At 33.0% G+C, this 15,091-nt stretch overlaps 1 protein-coding gene across 9 annotated transcripts in view; it reads right to left on the minus strand.

The window, feature by feature from the left end:
• The window catches only part of LOC145284468 (maternal embryonic leucine zipper kinase-like), a 303,478-nt gene that overhangs the window by 190,982 nt on the left and 97,405 nt on the right, over positions 1–15,091 (minus strand). For 7 of the 9 annotated variants that reach the window (XR_013868840.1, XM_080133303.1, XM_080133306.1 and 4 more), the window contains one exon: positions 2,168–2,243. Coding sequence is in view for 8 of the 9 variants with exons in the window: in XM_080133303.1 (XP_079989429.1) it covers positions 2,168–2,243 (76 nt within the window). In the remaining variant the exon portion in view is untranslated. Of the gene's footprint in view, positions 1–238; positions 379–2,167; positions 2,244–2,661; positions 2,713–15,091 lie in introns of those variants that run through there. The other 2 variants (XM_080133304.1, XM_080133309.1) reach the window with 2 other exon arrangements.

Raw genomic sequence — 15,091 nt, forward strand, 5'->3', positions numbered from 1 at the left:
TTCTTTATTTTTGCTTTTTAATATAAGGGGAATTTGGGGCAAGAACTGAAACTCCATTACCCAACGAACTTTGATAAATATATTTAATTTTGATTAAAAATAGTACAACATTATCAGCGAATCTGCATTCAAGCTGAATATGCAAAAAGGAAATATGTTTAATTTTATTTTGAACTTAGAAACTGAATAGAAATGTTAATAAAGTGTCAAAGGAAAGTCATTTCATGTCTTTACTTACACTTCCTCCTCCTATTCAATACTGTAGAATCCTTGGGCACCATTCCAAAAATTGAACATAAAACTATAATATAGTGTCATAGATAGGAAAGAACAACACAGGATTCTTCATTTAATTCCAAGCAACGCCAGGTCTTCCTGCTAGTATATAATAGATAATTATGGTTTAGTGATTTTATGGCATTCCAACCCTTTTTAGCTTATTTAATGATGAATCCGGTTATTTTGATAAAAGACTTTATGCTTCAAATTTTTTATATCTTCAAATATTCATTTATAGTGTTTAGTTTGGTTTGGTTGTTTTGTAGAAGAAAATTATTTGTTTTTGAGTTTTTTGCAGAACATGATTGAGTTTTGCAAAATGAAACCGGAAAAAGTTGAACAATTCCAAAAACAAATCTTTTAATACTTTTTTTTGTAAAACTGATTTTCTATTGCCAATTTTAATGCATCTAAAACCAAGCTTCTTTTTCATAATAATCGCTCTGACCCCCATCAGATCCCAACTGAAATGAATAGCTCTCGTCTTGGGGAAGTATGTCATGACAAGCTTCTGAGACTGACCTTTACTCCCAATCTGAAATGGAACACATACATAAAATCTGTTGCTAAGATCGCTGGAAAAATGGTTGAATCACTATCGCTCCAGTAGGTATCTCACTGCCAATGCACTCCTCTATTTGTATAAGAGTCAAGTATGTCCTAAAATGGAATATTGTTGCTACATCTAGGCAGAAGCTGCTCGGCAAACCCTATCCTGCCTTGATAGAGTTCAAAACCAGCTTCGAAACATAGGTGCTGCCCTTTTCTGTCCTGCAACCTTTTTCCCCACAGAAGAGATGTTGCGAGCATGTCTCTGCTCCATCGTTATTTTAATGGCAAGTGCTTGTCTGAGCTCCAATTTATGGTCCCTCCTTGTCGAACTTTTACAAAAACCACTTGACTAGCTACAATCACTATCAACAATTTCCCTTACTATCTGTATATCTAAACGCAGATTCCATGGACAAAGCTCCTTTCCTAAAACTGCCCACCTGTGGAACACTGTTCCGCTGGTCTGCTTCCCAGCTGACTATGATATCATAGCCTTCTAGTCCAATTTAAACAAGTTCTTGTTGAATCATCCACTTAAATCAAATTCTACCCAACTTATACCATTAACGATTACTACACTACCATCTTACATTCATTAACCCTTATCCTCAAGTGGCCTTCAGGTCTTGATAAGTGGTGGCACTCTTTTTAAAAACAAAATTAAAAATACTAATAGCATGATGAATTAGTATTGATTTTAAACTATTGATAAAATTAAAATCTTTAGGATATAATGAATTATTGTAAAAATGGCACTGTAAAATGGTACAAGTGGATACATGTGAAAAATGATATAAAAATTTTACTAAAAAATCTCACAAATGAATTTATCAAAATTTTGGATATAATACATGAATGTGCAACATTAAAATGTTTGTCAAATTAAAATAAAAATTATATTTACATGCAATGAGAATAGTAGTCTGAATAATGGAAAAAAAAATATAAAATCTACTTCATTATTTTGCACAAAATTCAAATTATTTCCTGCCGGCTAAAAATACATATTTTTCAACTTTTTGCTGACTAAAAATATTTTTTTTTTTTTTTAGTTCTTTTTGCTCGCTAAAAATACATTTTTTTAGCTCTCCTCATTGGCTGAAAATATATTTTCTTCAATTTTATTATATTTTGTACAAAATATGCAACTTCTTTTTTGTTTCATTAATGATTACACATAACATTAAAATTTATAAAGTTTTCATTTAATGAAAAAAAAGTTTTGATTTTTGTTTTTTAAATTTAACTAATACTGCTCAAATATATTTCATTTGAAAGTTTAAAATCAAAAATTTTTAATCAAAATCCAAAGATTTTTAAAATAAATTCCACTAACCTGATCCGATAGTTTCTTTGAGATGATATAAGCCCTCAAGTTCACGGTACCTAGACATCTTGAACGGGGCAGAAAACTGAAATACAAAATGAAAACACAAAATGAGTTTATCAGAATTAACAAACTAATAACTGAAGTACTAATTTTTTATCAGCCAATAACACAAAACTCTTAAACATGTAATCTGGTTTTTGTGTGTGAAACATTTGTTTTTTCTTTCTCTCATTTGGATTTTAAAAGTTGAATCCTTGGTCATGTCACCATTTGTGAAACCATATGCTCCCCTCTCAACAATAATCACCAATCTTAAAGCTTTTTTAGTGGTTTTCTTTCATCTTCTATTTTTGTTATGGCCATTTGTCTCTCACAAATTAATGACTGCTGAGGGCAAGCACTGGTTTACAAGTATAATAAATAAAACTAAAGAGAAACAACACATTCCTTATAGATATCAATTGTATTCTCTGTGTGTGTGTGAGAGAGTGAGATACAACCGTGGAAAATATTCCTTTAACCGCTAACGTCCACATCTTAGTTTTATGTTGAGGCCATGTTTATCAGTCAGTGGATCAGTTCATATCCTCCTCTCCTAAAGTTCTCCAAATCTGGCCCAAGCTGCAACCAGACATTAACCGTCTTCAAATGGAAACCATCATAAACTAATTCTAAAATATACTGACCTCTATGTCAGGTCTTTTGTCTCAGTCAGATGGTCTTTGTGTGTCAGCTCTCCCTATTGCCTTTCTAACCTTACTTCCTATACTTTTGTTCTGATGATCAACTTATTTCCTTTTTTTTTGTTATAGCTCCCCCCCCCCCCACTTCCTAACACTTTGAGGGAAGGAGATATCACATTGGTTTACAATCATTTAAAGACTAAAATTACGTCCAAGGATCAAATGTCTGAATATTTCAATATATATATATAAATATATAAAAGCTTTTCCAAGAACAAATTCTAACAAAGCGTTTCATAATTTTTTTTTATTACTATTATATGTGAAAACAACATACTAAACGTTTACCAAAATTTGATCACAATAAAAGTCCTATTGACGCCATAAACTGATGACAGTCATCATACTAAAAATAATCAATACTTCCATATTTCAAAGCTGAAGCTCTTGCTTACAGAAGAGTTTGCATTTTTTTATACTATATATTTTATATAACAATTTTTTATACAATATTTTATACTAACTACATGGACAAGCGAAGTCATGACATGCATGTACATTTCTAAAGATTACAAAATACACAGTGCATTTTAAGACATATCTCATTACTGAATAACTGTATCAGTTCACTAGTCAGTATTTTCATCGTCAGACGCTGCTTCCTCACCCATATTGTCACAATGCCCTTCTTGACATGGTTCATATACCCGTGAACAGATAAGTCTGTCTTTTTCGAGTGCACTGTAGTACAACCACCCGAAGAGTTGCAGTGAATTATTTTCAGACGTGTTTCTGGTGCAGGTGAAGCATCCATTACCACTTGAACTAGACCGTTGTTCACTCGGAGGTAACTCCGAAGGGCATAATACTTTGTTGCAGAGGAAGTCAGTGGTAGTCGTTCAGGTGTAACAAAGCTTTTGGCTGAACCAACTTTTTAGCAAAGACTAGAATACCTCATTGCAGACAGATTGTCTCCAGGTTTGCCTCCTCCCACCGAACAATGCCACTATTGCTTTACACCTAGCATCTTCAATCTCAGCTATGTTTTACTTATGTGTGGAAAACATCTTAGCACAGTTCTTTAAGACAGAATCTCCTTTCAAAACCTTTTGTAGAGCAGATTTTTTCTGATTCCAAAAACTGTGGATGTGGTATCACATCCCGTGAATGCATACAGAAATAGAAGACTGCTGCAGACACCCTATCCAAGCAACTTCTTCATAACTTTAATGTCATATAATGTTGAAGGACTCCAAGTAGAAATAAAGCTTGTCGTCATCGCTGGTTGACACGTGATGAAGTAACAATACCAATGATACTTTTGTTGGATGACATTGACATTGCTGCCTTAACAATCTCCACATCTGCATCGTCTTTGACTGTATTACATGGCAACCTCCGTCCTTCATATGTTGTGAAATGAGATTAATAAAAGATTGTTTCCCACATTCGAAAGGAAATCCTCCTTTTTTTCTGACAAATTTCATTCCTTCAGCAATGTTCACTTTGTTACTTGTTCGATTTTGGCGGCATCTCTGGCGAGTAATGTCCTTAGTGTTTGATCCTCCAATCTAGCCATCAAATACTATCATAGTTTTACCATAGTGCTTTACTGTGAAAGATACATAATCATCAGTGATTGAACAATACGTTTTTCCTTCTGACTACTTCAGTCAATGGCAAAGAGAACCTCCATCAAGCACGTTAAGTTCCATTTCTGATACATCCTTGAGTACTGTGTCATCTGAACTATTCTTTTATAGCAGCCATCAGTTGTGCTTTGTTTGGTTTGCATAACATGTTTTGCCTCAAAGAGGGATGGTGGGTATGATGAAAGTTTATATGCCATCACCTCATCGAGGGAAAGATCAGTTTGAGACACCACAAAAAAAAACTTTGGAACAAAAGAGCGAGGTCTATTGTTTTGTCCTTAGCAATGTCCACTGCCACACTAGATGCCAGGGTCTTGGCTTTCATAGGTCATGTGTACAAAACAAAAACAGTGATTGACCCTACATTGTTGCCACTATTTTTTGCCAATGGTAAACAAGTCATGGACACCCAAATACCCCTCCTCACTCGCAAAAAAAAAAAAAAAGAAAAAAAAGAGAATTGTAGTGTGGGTATAAACTGACATCACACCAAATAGTTGAAAAGAGTTCAAGAGGATGGAAAGATCAAGGAGAGAAAACACAAATTCCAGTGAAGACCAATGGTCATTACCAGCAAGAAGTGAATGGCAAGCAACTGTTTTGATGATGCAAATGAATTTCCAAAGATTATCAAAAAAAGATGGAGAGTATTGGAAACCAAACTCAAGAGGACACCACTGAGTGTTAAATAATCTCTGATGATGACATGTACGAAAACTCCTAATGAGTACTAAGGACAACAATAATGATATTTATGATAATAGTTGTATCTGTGAGTGCGTGACAAAAAAAAAAAAAAAAAAAAAAAAAAAGCTATATTTTTTAACTGTGATTCAGTTATTTTCATCATATAAGGAAGAGATGTTTAATATTTCACGAGTTTCCGCAGTTAATCCCAATCAAGCCAACCATTTGTTTTAAAAGGTGATTCAAACAACGTTCAACATTAGTTAGAAATCTCAACAAAGTTTCCTCTTTTCAATCCAACCACAAAACAAGGCTCAATTCAACAGTTTCCATCTCATTTCACCATATCACAATTCTGTTTTGATTCCACAACCACATAAATCTTTCTAAGATTTAATTAAAAATTAAATTGGGTCTTACCTGTGCGATGCATCATGTCAAAAACTAAAATTCGAATAAAACGATCCAATACACCATTAGTTACAAGAGTGTATCTTGTTCAATCTTGCACAACAAATCAACCTGCAACTAATTATTCTTTAGCTTACTTTCAAATATTATACCTCTATCTCTACTATTATATAAAAGAAACTGTATGTGCATGAGTGAGCGAGTTCCCTATGGATTCAAAACTGGCTGGGTCGATTTTTATGAAATTCTATATGAAGGTACTTCATGTGCCTGGCAGTATTCTTAGATAGGTTTTGTATCGGAATCTTGTCAATAAGTATCAATAATCAAAATAATCAGATACAAGAAGGAACAGACGATTTTAACCAAAACACCTTACACAACCTAACATCACAGGTGCATTTGACAAGTTTTATTACCCCACAAACCAAAAAGCCAAAAATGTAAAATCAATAAACTGCACGTGCGTGGTCCCCCTCTGGTGCTGCATGTGAGATAACGCCACAAAAAATAGTAAAGAAATGATGAATGTGAGAAGTGTGAAGAGCCAATGTTGCCCTCACATATTCGCCAAGTTTCAGAAAAATCTAATTGATGGAGCAAAAGTTATGGGGTAAAAGTGTCATTTTTTGCAATTTTGAGGCATTTGTGACCCCTTTTGAGCTCCTTGGAATGCCGAATCCCAGTGAAAATGGACCAACAGTGTAGATTCACGCCTTAAGATATGTATATTTGAATTCAGCACCATGGAAAACCTCTATATAGACATACAAGTTTTTGAGTAATATGAAAAAAAGAGCTCCAAAAAGACATGTTTTTTAGCCCTAAAAGCCCCAGAGCGATGCAAACCAGAATTTTGCCAGGGTCACCCATATTGAATGTATGGTAAGAACAATGACCTCCACATTTTGGCCAAGTTTCAGGAAAATCTAATGGATGGATCAAACGCTATGGGGCAAAAAGTGTCATTTTTGGCCATTTTGGGGCATTTTTTACCTTTGAGCCCCTAAGAATGCCGAATCCCAGTGTAAATGGATAACGGTGCAGTTTCAGGCCTTAACATGTATATTTGAGTTGACCACCATGAAAAACCACTATATAGTCAGACAAAGTTTTTGTTGAGAAATATGAAAAAAGAGCCACAAAAAGGGGCGTTTTTGGCACTAAAAGTATCCAGATACGCGAACCAGAATTTTGCCAGGGTCTGCCATACTGGAGTTATATTATTAACAATGGGCTCCACATTTCGGCTAAGTTTAAAAAAAATCTAGTGGATGGATCAAAAGTTATGGGGCAAAACGTGTCATTTTTGACCATTTTGGGACATTTTTTACCTCTTGAGCCCCTGGAGATGGAACGGGAATTTTTGCAAAAAGTTTTTTTTTACTGTGCACATGTATTTAATGAAATACAATTTGTGGCAAAATTTAAGAAAAAACTAATGGACAGTTATCTAGCAATCGTCCAGATTAACGGATGCATGGACGCCACTGAAAACATAGGTCCCTCTCCGATAAATCAGGGCACCAATAGTAGGTTATTTGATATAACAGGGGTGTATTCGCAATGAATGTGTTTACAGAGTGAAACAATAAAATTGTCGCACTAGAAAAGACAACATGATTCCATTTCTGTTTCATGAAAATCAGTTTTCTTTTGGTTGTAGACCATTAACTAGTTGGCCAGTTGTATACAAATCCCAAGAACGATAGGAGCCTTCTATCATGTCCGAAAGTTATATAATGTTCAACTGTACAACTCCTGCTCTCTACCAATCCAAATAATGACAACAGAATCATTTCCAGCACCCTCAAAATGCATTGCTGGATTGCCACGAATACTAGGCACATGCTCAGGGTGACGAAAACAAAGTTTCCAGCCACGGTTATGATTTTTGACGTAGTTTCAAGTGAGGGTTACATCGTGCCACCTCATATCTTCAAAGTCAGCTTGAAAGTCAACACCAAAGTGTACCTGGATGTGCTGAAGAGTGTGGTGATCCCCTGGTGCAATCAAATGGACGCTGGCAGACAATGGGTATGGCAGCAGGATTCAGTGGCAGCCCAAAAGTCCAAAGAGATGAAGGTTGGCTTCAGAAGGAGTGCTATGACTTTGTATCCTTTCCTCACTGCCCCCCCCTACTCTCCCAACCTGTCAACACCAGGTAGCCGGCTAATAAATACATAAAAATTAAATGCATTATCATTGAAAATTACTTAAAAACAGATCCTGTTTCAGAATTATGATTCCATCTGTATTTCCATAACCACAAAAACATTGGTACTTCTGCAGATTACAAAAGCAAACCAAAAATACAAAAGAATAAATCTGCTTAAAGAATAAATCATTCCTGTCATCATTGTCAGCAAGAACATCTTATCACACACAAGTGATCATCATGGGAAAAAAATATGTAAATAACAACAATGATTGTAACCTCTTTCCATTCAAGTAGTAAATATAAAATCTCAAGTGTTGGAGAGGAGAATACTTTAGGCATATTTTGTCAAGTGCCAATTATAAAACCAAATGTTGAGAAGGGCCAGCTTTTATGCTTTATCCCACCCCAACACTTAAGCAGTCAATATATTCAACAGATTAACTAACACATTAGGCGAATACTACAAGATGTTCATTTGAATGAAAGACAATTAATGTATAGTTTACTTACAAACTCAAAAATACAAAACAAACACCTACAAGAGTTGCTATTTTCTTGATTAGTATTGCCTCGGATGAATAATATCTAAAATTTAGAAAAGATTAATTCTTTGACATAAGCTGGTATAGATTGTCCGGGGGGGGGGGGGTCCAGCCAGATTATGTACTAACTAAAGTAACTGATTTTTTTTTTTTTTTAAATCAAGAAATTACTTCACTTATGCCCACTCATTCCTCAAGGAATTTCTAAAAACGAGTTGTGTGTGTGTGTGTGTCTATAAAGAAGAATGGATTGAATGGAAAAGAGGGGGGGGCAGGAGGGAGCACGGGAAAGGACAGAGAGAAGTTTTAATAGAAATATGGTACACTTTTGATCCAGGAAATGCTGGGTAGTCCTGCTACAAAAAAAGTAGAACAAAAAACTTATTAAAACAGCTACTTGGGATTTTTTTTTTTTTTTAATACGATTACATGTTAGGAATTTGTTCATGAAATCAGTCAATGGACAAAGTTAAGTGATAAAGAAAAATGAGTTTTCTTTTTTATTCTCTTTTTTTTCTTTTTTTTTTTTTTAAACAAGATATATTCTTTGCCCAATGTATGATTTTCAGCATTGTTTTCATCTGACCAATGATTAAAATGAATTCAATAATTACTGATGAATAAAAACATTAACATATGACCACTCAACTTTTTCTTTTCCTCAACAGAGTTATCAATACAAAGGATAAGAAAAAAATAATTTTAGAATCATTATGTGAGGGATTTTGGTAATGTAAGCTAAGGGTCAAATTTTGACCACAATTTTTCATTTTTAAGTTCTTAAATTAAAAAAAGTGCTTTTTTTAACGTTGAGTTCAGTCTGATTCAAAATGTGTTTCAAATTACATCCAATAGAAACAAAATGTTATAGAGATTTCAAAAATGAAGGAAATGTTCTTATAAAAAAAACAAAAAAAAAACTGATCATATTAAAATTATTGTTACTTTTTAACCATTAGCCAGATTGAACTAAAACTTTAGGAATGATCTTTTAGCTGCAGAATACATATATATCAAATTTTATATGAATATTATATTTTGTAATTAAATTAACTTAGAAAATATTAGTTACAGTTTGCTTTTTGTTGACATATATAAAAGAAAACTTATTACCTCATTAGGTGCCACTGTCCTATAAATAGAACACCAAATAATTTATTTTTTAAATCTATAATATAACATAACAGTACTGCTTACTGCATAATTAATCTGAAGAAAGGATAAAATTCATCTACATACATCAACTTCTATCCAAGAGTTGTTGGATCCCTCTTAAAAATTCTTGTGAAATTTGCAAAAATTCTATTTATTCAATGATGTATGAACAATGCTGTACGAGTCTTGTAATAGTAAGCCAATGACTAATTGCTGCATAATTATTCTGAAGAAAAAATAAAATTCAACTTTTCTCAGTTGTTGGAACTCTCCTGTGAAAACTGCTAAAATTCTATTTGTTCAATGATGCATGAACTTATGAGTTTTCCAGCAGTAAACCACTAACTTATTAGCAAATGTGCAATGGAACTCCTTCTGGGAACTACTTTGCTGCTTACAATAAGGTGTAAATTTTATATTGAAAGTATAGCCTCTGGATTTCTAAAATATATCACATGTACCCAGTGTCCTATTTATATAGGAAAGTCAATATTTTTCTTTCTAAATGAAATAATTTTTTTTGTCTTTCAATTTTTAGCCATCACACAAAGTTTCAAATAGTAAAAACATTTACATACCTTGGGACTTAATGGGTTATGGGTTTTACATTTTTATGCAAAGATTCTCATCAGCATGAAAGAATTATTGAAAATTTTTCCAAGCAAATTATATCCTTAATTTACAAACTTGTCAAATCTGGTTGCTGCTGATTACAAATGTTGTATAAATTAGTAATGATGGGACAATTTCAATATTTTTAGTTTCTGATACAATTACTGATTCAGTTCTAAAAGTCCTGATTCCGATACTTTTAAAATCCCTATTTAGCAAAAGTTTTTTTTTTCTTGTAAATGTTTGGATTACCCTAAAAACCATGTAGTACATGAATATATTTTTGCAAAAGTAAAAATACAGATGCAGGGGTAAGCTATAGCGTTTAATCTTACTGATAGTTTAAAATTAAATATTTATCATTAGTACCAGCAAAAGAAAATCAAGTAATTAAGTTAAAAAAAAAAAAAAAAAAAAAAAGCATTTTTTGGAATCGGAAGTTAGGCACAATTTTCTCCAGTTCAACATCGAGTCTGATACACCAAAAACTTCCAATGTTTTTGATTCCCAATTCTCATTAATTGTCCTAACACTAATAATTATAGAGAAGAGATATGATTTCAAGAGTGACATGCCGAGAGTTGAAGTAATAACAGCACCCACCCACCCCAAGAACAAGCGCTGAAACAGACATAATTTGGGGCTCTTGTCAATATGTCTACTCTCCCAAAAAGCAAGCATGAGAAGAGGATTGGAATTCCTTTAATGTTGGCTTATTAACAACTATAATTTTATGAAAAACTGACCAGCGCAATAAAATATTAATAAATCTGTTAACCATAAAAAACGTGTTGTGTCTTAAGATTTTGTTTGCAGGTCTACAAATGTGTTTTCGATTCAAGATGGTTGTTCTTTAACTAAGTTTATGAAGCAACTAATTTAATATTTAATCTCAATTTAATAATAAGATTGTTAAGATTCATTTGGTTTATGGCATATCAGTACTATTCAGATTTAATGTCAAATCAAATTATTTTGATGAAACTTTATTCGACAAATTCTTTATATCTTCAAATATTTATTCATGTTGTTTTGTAGAGGAAAATTATTTTTATTTTTGGCTTTGCAGAACATGATTGAGTTTTGCAAAGGGAAAGGAAAAATACAATATCAGTGATTGGTGTATTTTAGGTCAAAAAGCTGATATCTTCAAACAGCCTGATCAGGTAGCACTAATGAGACTACTAGATACGTTTATGACCAAAAACATAACAAAGATGATTGTGGTCATAGACAACATTCAATAAGCAATTTTTCTTTATGTACAAGGTGACTTCCTGTCTCTAGGAAATCAGACAGCATTGAACTAACAGGCTCAGTCATTCACATTATGTAGCACAAACAACTTTAACAATTATCTATATATTAATGATAGCGTGTGTGTTATTTTGTATGGCATCCTGAAGTAGTAATTCTTCTACTGAACTCACCTCCAAAAGATAGAAAGTTTGTTCTGTTTGTTGTCAATACACAAGGGCTGGAAGAGGAAGAAGAAGCGGTAGACATGGTCGGTTTTATGGGAAAGAGGGCGAGACTAACTGTGAGAATTCCCAAGATTTGAGAGGAATAAAAGACCGAACTCGGACGGATAGGTGACCGTGCTTTTGCTCAAGCAGAGAAAACGGTGAGAGGAGAGGAAAGTCCCTCCTTAAAAAAAGTTCCAGTTCAAAGTGAGAAAGAAAGTGAGGCTAATGGATCCAACAATTTTCACATGATTACATCTTTTTTTCTTCAGTGTCATTTAATTGTTATGACCTTCCATTTATTGTAATAAATAAATTTACCAAGAATTCTCCATAAGTGTTGGTTTCGATTATAGCTAAAGGAACTGAAGTTATATATATATATATATATATATATATATATATATATATTTTATTTTTGAAATCACAACATTAAATATATAAGAATCGATAGCAAATTGACTATAATAATATATACAAAATTTGCTTAAATCAAAATATCATACTTAAGCGTATTTTATGCCGGTGTCCCTGCTAGCTTAGATAAATAATTTTGCAGTATTAACAAAAAAGCAACAATAATATCAGGGTGTCACTATTTATGCTGAACATCCACAGAATGCCAACATGAATATGTTGCATATGAAAGAGTTCACTGTGGAATATCCACAGGTCTCACTAGTATAACATTCATTTATAGCATATCTCATCAGCATTAATCAAATATTTTTTTTTTTTTTTTAGTCTTTCACATTAAGGGGAATTTTTTGTATAAAATAAGTGGCAAAAAAGGCATTTATGAACTAATTGCTTTTAGATTTCCCTTGAAGTGTGAAAGTCTGAAAGAACAAAAAGTTTGTACTGGCAAGATAAAAAAAAAAAACTTTTTTTTAAATGCTGGAAAATTGTCAAAATAAGCAAGTTGTAGCCATCAGTAGCAGCCGGAATTGGCAATTTCACACAAACAACAGTCATAAAATCATCAGCAACAGCAACAATTATTTATGTTATGTAGACAAAAATCCATAAAAAAGTAAAACCGAATAAAAAATAATGTTGAAATATTTTTTTTTTTATTTCAAAAGCATATGCAAAAAGATTACTTTAATTTTCCTCTACCATATTGCATGTAGAAAATTATAAATTAACATGAGAACCTAATGTTGCTCAGAGAACAAATTTATAAGAATATCATTGAACTTGAATACACACAAATAATATTTGTGCTCGTTTGTGTCTACAAAATAATCAGCTTTTAAATTTAAAAAGTATTAATTTTTAGAGAAGTTCTCAAAAGCATATGACAGAATCTAATCAGTAAAGTTGAACATGGGAGATAGGACACATCCTTGTCAGACACCAGAGTCAATTACAACGGCTCTTGATTTTTAACCATAAACTTGGATTTTAATGAAAGTCAAACTATCATAAGCTTTCATTAAGTTTTGGCAGCATATCGTCAACATATATAACCTGCAAAGTGTTCTATAATGAACCATATTAAATTCAACAGTAAAATCGATGTAGTAGACAAGGTCTTTTACTGAAAGCACTAGGCATGTTCAAGAGCCCGATACAAAGTGAAGATCTGCTCAGCACACTGCAGTCAGGACGAAAGCTGCACTGAATTGGTCTCTTGCGTTTTGTGCTGGTATCAGAAGCATTTCAGTAACATGGTAGAAAATATTTTTGTGGCAGTGTCACGATATTTGTTGCAACACTACTTTAAGAAGGGAAGAAGAACTGTGTCTTTCTAATCTTGAGGGTTTCAGACTTTCATATGCGGACGATAATTCTGCAGAGGAACTTGGAACTTTGGTTGATGGCTTTTAACTCTTCATTTTCAGTTCTTTTGACAAATCTAGTGTTACCAGATTAGGCTGTTTAAAGATGGCAACTTCTCAACTTAAATGCATCAAACATTGATGTTATCAGTTTTTATCTTTCTCTTTAAAAAAAGTCAATGTTCTCAAAAAACAACAAATTTTCTCTAAATAACAACCAAACTAAACACCATGGATTTGAAAATATAAATAACTTTCAGCATAAAACGTTTTTTTTTCCAAAATTACTGGATTTAGCATTAAATAAGCCAAAAAGGATTGACATGCCATAAAAACAACCAAACTTTTGATAAACTACAGGCATCTTACAAATGAGGAAGGTTTAAAGAAAGGTAACTTAATAATAGTAATAATTTTTATAGCTAAGCTACCTACCAGATATAGAAACAGAAATAAGCTATTTGAAATAAGTTAAAACAAAAAAGTATTGTTGACTTTTTATGCCTTGAATAGCCACAGTGGCTTTTAATATTGGACTTAAGACAAGGTAACCATGAAATAGGTAAGCAGACAAATTTTTTTAAACCAGAAGTCACAAACTGGATGGACGATTTAAACGCCAAAGCAAGCAAGCTAATTTGAGTTTTATATTTAAAAAATATTTCAATATTTTTGTTAATAATTTAAAAATAATTTAACAGTATTTATTTTAATTTTATTTTTAATATTTTGACACAAATTTTTACTAGATATAAAGAACACAATTTTCAATACCCTTTCCATATTTTCAAGGATTTTTTCAAGGTAATAATAGAAATAAAGCCTTTTCAAGACAAAAGTAAAAATTCAAGGACTTTTCAAGCCCTGTTATAATCAGTCAGTAAGCAGGCAAGTAAAACAGTGCTACACAGGCGCGTTGTTCTAGGAAAGAAGCTTTGTTCATGGAATCTGCATTTAGATTTAGGCCAGAGAGTGGGGGAAATTTTTGATAGTGGTTTGCAGCTGGGGGGGGGGGGGTAATCATACATTAGGGCTCAGACAAGCATGTGCCATTAAAATAACAATAGAACAGAGACAAGCTCACAACATCTCTTCTGTGGGAAAGAGGTTGCAGGGAAGAGAAAAGGGCATCATTTACGATGTTTCAAAGCTGGTTTTGAGCTTTATCAAGGAAAGAGGTCTGCTGAGCAGCTCCTGCACAGATTTGGCGAGAGTACTCCATTTTTGGACGTACTTGGCTCTTATACAGATAGAGAATTGCATCAGCAGTAGGATATCTACTGGATCAGTAGAATGAGCCAATCATTTTTTTAGTGATCTTGGCAAGTTTTAATGTATGTGTTCCATTTCAGATCAGGAGTCAAGGTAAGTCCCAGAAGCTTGTCAAGACATGGTGCTTCCTCAAGATGAGAGCCATTCATTTTAATTGGGATCAGATGGGGGTCAGAGGAATTATGATGAAAAGAGAGAAGCTTGGTTTTAGATGCATTAAAAGTAACCAGCCAGCTTTTTCCCCATTAAACCAAGTGCTCAAGATCAGAAGAGAGAGAATCAGCAAGATGCCAGCCTTTGAAGACAATTACAATTATAATTTTATCAAGTGTACAATAGGATTAGTGGAAAGACAATAGATCGAAAGCTGTTCACCAAGTGTTATGTCAAAATTAGTAAAAGTTCCAAAATTTATGAAAAATAATTTAAAATAAAAATAATATTCACTGAATAATGTAGTTTTAGTTTCCTAAAATTAGAAAATAGTTTCTTCCATTGCAGCCATTTT

Source organism: Euprymna scolopes, chromosome 9, assembly GCF_053919585.1.
Source record: "Euprymna scolopes isolate OS-2025 chromosome 9, ASM5391958v1, whole genome shotgun sequence".
NCBI classification, from domain to species: Eukaryota; Metazoa; Mollusca; class Cephalopoda; order Sepiida; family Sepiolidae; genus Euprymna; species Euprymna scolopes.